General features: G+C 37.2%; 1 protein-coding gene across 1 annotated transcript; it reads left to right on the top strand.

The window, feature by feature from the left end:
• Positions 1-427: 427 nt before the first annotated feature.
• Positions 428-2,732, top strand: LOC143635977 (F-box/FBD/LRR-repeat protein At1g13570-like). Its single transcript, XM_077103683.1, has 3 exons — positions 428-1,509; positions 1,602-1,772; positions 1,866-2,732. The coding sequence occupies exons 1-3, from the start codon at positions 655-657 to the stop codon at positions 2,154-2,156; spliced, it is 1,317 nt and encodes a 438-aa protein (XP_076959798.1). The 5' UTR covers positions 428-654; the 3' UTR covers positions 2,157-2,732.
• Positions 2,733-6,180: the final 3,448 nt, after the last annotated feature.

The following is a 6,180-nucleotide window of genomic DNA, read 5'->3' as shown; positions in this document are numbered from 1 at the left end:
AATATAAAAAAAATGTTATTTAATTGAAATGAGAGAGAAAATGTAATGATTTTTAATGTAATTTTGGATTTGGAGATAAGGGGTTGAATGTAAATGCTCTGTGTAGTGAAGGGTTACAAAACGGGGGGATTTTTGACACGTGGTGCCATGTCAGCTGATGAGCTATTTTCATTTTAGGGGCGTAGTGGCTTGTAGCTCAAAAATCGCCCTCCACTTATTTTATTATTTTTATCACACAACCGACAACAAAGGTATGCTGCCCCCCCAAAAATACCCTCCCCCCTTGTTGCCCAAAAATCGCCTAGGGGGCGGTGTTCCACTTAAAACTGGCCCAAAAAACCTTCCTTTTGTCGTCCACTACACATAGCCTTATGGCTTTTTCAAAAGTAATTTTAAAAAAAAGTGATTGGATTAGCTTTTGTATTTGGAAAAACCAAAAAGTAGGTAAAATGATATTTTTATATATTTACTAGTTTTGCAGATAATGAAATTGCAGGTATATTTGTAATTTGGTATTCCAAAAGCAAAAAGTAAAACAAAAAGCTTTTTCTGAAAAACAACTTTTTAACCCATAACAAAAGCAGAAAAGTAAAGTGATTTTGTGATATCCGAACATACTTATTTGCTTATTTGCGCCAAACATGCCCTCAAGTAATGGTTTTCCTGAATTTAATGACAGAGAATCATAAGCATAAGAGGTTTGTAACTGATAAAGACATAATCAGTAACTTGTCACCGGATTTGATAGACCCGATTTTAGAGCTGCTCCCCATTAAAGACGCCGTAAGGACAAGTGTTCTATCAAAGAAGTGGCGGTACGTATGGACTACCATGACGTCGTTGAGTTTCGACGAGGAATTCTCAAAAAAGTTAACAAAAAGGAGAGCATTGCATCATAATGGGTTTATAAGAACTATAAACAAGATTATGATCAATCACAAAGGTCCCATTTTGAATTTTCATCTTTATATACCAGACATTGTACTTGATAGCTTCCAGGAAGTTGATCAATGGATGCTAATCTTATCGAGAAACCGGGTCCAAATGCTCATCCTTCTTAATTCGAACAAAGTTTATCCGCTTTCATACTCTGTGTTCTCTTGTGTGGAGTTGACCATATTGGTACTACATAATTGTATCTTCAAACCACCGGTTGGGTTTGAAGGTTTTCCCAATCTTATAAATCTTAATATGGAGGGGATTTGGTTTGGGGATCATTTGGCTGGAACCGTCATCAATTTACCGCTACTTAGAGTGTTGACACTGGATTGTTGTGTCAATGTTGACAGCTTTAACATCAAGGCTGTGAATCTACAGACTTTGTGGGTCATTAGTTGCCATGATGCCACGCTTCTTCGGTTATTGCATAGCGAACTCCTTGCAGCGGTTCGTATATGTTTGTTGAAGTCCATAGACGAGTCTTTACAAGTTGAAAGATTTACTTTGGCCATGATGTTACGCAAGCTGCCCAACATTTTATCTTTTACCATTGATAGTTATTTTCTTAAGGTGTGATACAAACTTTCAAATCTAAATGTTTAGCCTTTGTTATATGTTATTTTGGTATGTTAAATTGTTAAAATCTCACTTACATTGCACAGTTTTTGGCTGCACAAAAGTTTCCAAAGTGGCTTCCAGGTGAGCTAAAATACTTAAAGAAGTTGGAGTTTGAAAGTTTTAGTTTTAGTGATTTGGATCAACTTCAAGGTGCTCTATGTATGCTTCGGAACTCGCCTAATTTGGAAGAACTTAGTGTGACGCATATACCGATGGTAAAGATGGCTAAATGTTTGTTAATAATTTTTTTAGCTTACATAGTTAAAAATTGTGTGGTAATACGTCGTTTCACTTTTATGTTTTTGTAGGGAGACGAGGCTGATATGGAATTAACATCTAGTTATCTGCAATCCCTCGACTGTTTGGATCAGACACAGTTCATGTTGCGAACTGTGGAAATCACATCTTTTGAAGGATCAAGACCAGAGTTGCTCTTTGTAGAGCTTCTACTCGATCATTCTCCCCACCTTGAAAATATGATTATCCAACCAAGGGCTACGGCTGATGCTCAGAAAATGCTCAGCATTGCAAAAGATGTCATGCTATTCTCACGAGCCTCATCAAAAGCAAAAATGGTCTACTTGTATCCGGAGTCATAATCCTGTAAGAATGTTTTAACTAGATAAATGGTAATATCTGGTTGTTATCTCGTAATTTAGTATCTTGTCTTTTATTTTATACTTTTGGTGTGCAAAAGAATTCATAGTTATATTTCTATTTAAAATGGTTGCTTAATATTGAAATGAACTCCTGCCATGGGATGATACTTAACCCAAACTATGGTAACATGTATGTGGTGAAGTTCATAAAATCGAAAGGAAGTACAATAAGCGACACTAGAATTCGGCTTTTTATCTGTCTATAGGGCAATGTAGTGGAGGCGGTGTGTGCTTGTTGGCATAGTGATAGCTACTCTAGTAATTTGTTGGGCTTGTCGAAGCACATACTATGAAATTAACTTTTCATATATTTGCTTGAAACCTTTTAAAAACGACCCGTTTAACCTGACTCAACCAACCGTTTTCAAGATTTACAATGTATCATCCTTGTTTTAGGATTTTGGAATGCCTTGTGTAATTTCCATAGGCTTAGCTCCCTTGATAACTTACAATGTATCATCTCTGTTACAGGATTTTTGAATGCATTGTGTAAATTCCGTACGTAGCTCCCCATATTACTGAGGTTTGTAGCGGCCCCACCCGTTCAGGTCCAAAAGAAACCTGTTCTGACCCGGAACCCGTTTCGAACCGAATCCTGTTGTGATCCGAAAGCATTCACTCACTCCGACCTGAAACCTGTTTTGACCCGAAACATGTTCCGATACAAATCCCATCCCATCCCGAACCAAAGTCTATTAATGATGATGTCATGATTTTAGCAATGGCAAAAATAAAAAGGAAAAAAGGCCCATCTCGTTCCGACCCGAACTTGTTTGGACCCGGATCCGTTCAACTCGAGTCTTGGGCCCCTTTTCTATATTACCCGTTTCGACCCTAACCCATTCCGGGACCCTAATTTGTTTTGGCCCAGCCCGACCCGTTTGCCAACTCTAGTTCTGAGTTTGCATATTTGGAGCTCCATTGCTTTAAATTTGGAGATAGAGGAGGATGTGGATGCTCTTATTATAACTTTAAAAGTTGAATTGAAGCTTAGCAGAGCTAGCACCGTGAGCCTGGTTGGTCGGGTGACGTGCCAAAAAGAGTTTGGGTCAAACTGGTTTAGGTCAACACGGGCTCCTTAAAAAACTTCAACTTAGTGTGGGTAAAAACGGGTTTTGTGGGTCGCTCGCGATTATGTTTTTTATGGCACTAGTGACAACCACAAGCACAGTAGTGGGCATGAGAGGTGGTATTGGTGGCAGTGAATAGTCGATGTTGCAGGGAGCAGAGGTGCTAACAATGGTCTGTGGCGGAGCTTGACTCAGCTATATTTTCCCATCAAAAAGCTTCACCCTTGACAATGGTAATTGTTGTGGGCAAATTTCTTGCTTAGGATCATGAGGATTCATATTAACTCTACTAACTCTAGTAAGGGCTACCCATGGCCCTTACTATCCTTCACCAATTCATACTAACTCTAGTTTTGAGAAATAGTATACCAAACTGGTTGGGTTGGATGGGACAGCTAGACCAGTCACTTTAAGCGGTCTGGATGTCAAACAGAGTTGTATTTTCAAATTTGTTACATTGAAAGTTTTAAATGATAAATCTGATTCATGAACATAATACGCATTTACATAAGTGCACATTTGAAAATGAAGAAAATAGTTAGTAAAGGTTAAATGACTATTTTTTTTTACATATTTTTACTAAATGTCTCAAGTAAAACTATAATTCACAACCATTTAATTGTAAGTCACACACATTTGCCATTAAACTAGACCAAGCTAGTGGTTGTAGTTCGGTTTAAATAACAGGTTAAATATTTTAAAAACTTCGATCGTATTGTTAAAAGTTAAAACATCTAACCTTGAACTGATCGAATAAAATAAATATCATCGAGGAGTGGAATGAAACTATGAGAGTATGGTTTCTTGTTCCTTAAAAAACAATTTAACTAAATTTTTTTTTTTATCTTTTATAAGTATCTATTTTTCAATATAGGAATTTTTTATTTTGCTAAATTATGTAATAAACACTCTATACATCTTATTTTTTTTTAATTTCTTCACATACCTGATTTTTTACATTCTTTAATAGTTGTCATTTATTTTAAAAGGGTCAGGTTAAATGTATCCACTGGTTGCTTGTCATACCCCTCCTGGAAAAATCAACTTGAAATTATATGATTGCCAAATTAGCAAAAAAATAAGGATTTTATATTATTTTTTTACAAGTTTCGTTTTTTTATATGATTTCGAGTTTAGGGTTTAGGGTCTCGGGCTTAGGGTTTAGGGTTTAGGGTTCGGGTTTAGGATTTAGGTTTTAAGGTTTAGCGTTTAGGGTTTCGGGTTTAGAGTTTATGGTTCGGGTTTAGGGTTTAGGGTTAGGGGTCGGGTTTAGGGTTTTAGGTTTTCGAGTTTCGGGTTTATTTTTTAAATAATAAAGAGGTAAAATAAGGATATTATAAATATATATACTTTTTTTTGAACGGCCAACTAAGTAACGCCGGGTACTCCGTACGCAGCCCCCATTGGCCAAAGGTAGCTCGAGCCGGCCACTAGCCCGGACGGACGGAGCCCCTAGCGGTCCACCTGTTGAGGGATTCACCGGATAAAACCCGACCCCCACGCCCGCCAAACGGCACGACAGCGAGGAGCCGGTAAAACCGGGTGAGATCAGGATTCGAACCCTGGCAAGCCAGGGTCATCCCTTATATCTCCCATATAAGTTGGTGATAGTGAGGTTTGACCCCCTACCTCTCACTAGTAAAGTGAGTGCTCTACCATTGAGCCACATCCAACTTATAATATATATACTACTAAAATTAAAAAAATAGATATTATAAATATTTACAATATTAATACTAAAAAAATAAATTAATAGTAATACTTGATAGTTTTTAATTTAATATATGTAGTGAAGACTATTAAATGAAAAAAAATGTTGTATGGACTAACATGTATATAAATAATGTTAAGGGTGAGTGTATATTTAGTAAAAATGGTGTAGGGGGTACGTTTAGCAGCACCCTTTTAAAACGAATTTCTTTTACTTTCCTGAATTAACTTAGAGCCTTCAAGTGTTTGTTAGACTTTATCTAGGTTACTACGCCATCAACTCTAGAACTATCATTTCATTTGTCTAACTAAACAAATCCTATTACTATATAAATCAAGTAGTTCAATTTGTTTTTAAGGTTTTAGTGGTTGTAACAAAACCATAATATGAGATCGTGGACTATGATGTAGAGGACGGGTATTCTACATCTTATTAATATTCCATTTTAACTATTATTAACGACTTTACAACTACTTTATTATAAAATACATTTAATTAGTTGTATCAAGTTATATAGAATAATTCATGGACAAGACCATGGATATTAAATAATCATTCTTATTAAAAGTATATAATGGTCATGTATTTGTGTTGTATAAGTTTGTATCGATAACGGTGGTCCAAAAGAGATCGATCTTTAAAATCACAAAAGCAAAACAATGTTCATGGTTGGTTCGTAATTCATGGACCAGATATTCATGCAAGTGATGTTGTTAGGGTTCTCAACCAGTGGCGGACCCAGAAAATTTTCTGACAGGGGTCGAAAATTTTGAAGATCAGCTGTCTATTATTAAATATTAAAAAAATTTCAATACCTTAGAGTCGGGTCAGGCGTATCGCGATGACCCAAAAGGTTGGCCATCGCATATTGCGACACCGCCCATCCTGGGGCGATGTGATGTTCCCGTCGCTTATCGCGAATGGTCATCTTTCGATCCATCACGTATCGCGATGGGTCTTGAATTTCAGAATTTTCATTCACTTTACTTTTGATGATTGTTACGTCTTGGTCTTGGTTCTACTTTCCAAAAACAATAAGGCGGCTCTCAAGCGGCTTGCGGCGATGCGAGCGTGCGAAGTGCGCCATAAAAGCGCTCATCGCCCATCGCCGTCTTCCTCGCCCGAGCCCGATTTGTGCGTACGCACCCTCCGCGAGGACCACTTGGTGCATACTATACATAAA

The sequence above is a fragment of the Bidens hawaiensis genome, unplaced genomic scaffold, assembly GCF_021521415.1.
Source record: "Bidens hawaiensis isolate Kalapana, Puna unplaced genomic scaffold, B.hawaiensis_p1.1 tig00007743_1, whole genome shotgun sequence".
NCBI lineage: Eukaryota > Viridiplantae > Streptophyta > Magnoliopsida > Asterales > Asteraceae > Bidens > Bidens hawaiensis.
The sequence above is the reverse complement of the archived record's forward strand: the minus strand, read 5'-3'. Positions and strand labels throughout refer to the sequence as shown.

Bases quoted from the DNA above. Each gene is read 5' to 3' on its own strand.
- LOC143635977 (XM_077103683.1), top strand. From the start codon at position 655: ATGGTTTTCCTGAATTTAATGACAGAGAATCATAAGCATAAGAGGTTT. The intron at 1,510-1,601 runs GTGTGATACAAA...TACATTGCACAG, and splicing joins TTGATAGTTATTTTCTTAAG to TTTTTGGCTGCACAAAAGTT. The intron at 1,773-1,865 runs GTAAAGATGGCT...ATGTTTTTGTAG, and splicing joins GTGTGACGCATATACCGATG to GGAGACGAGGCTGATATGGA.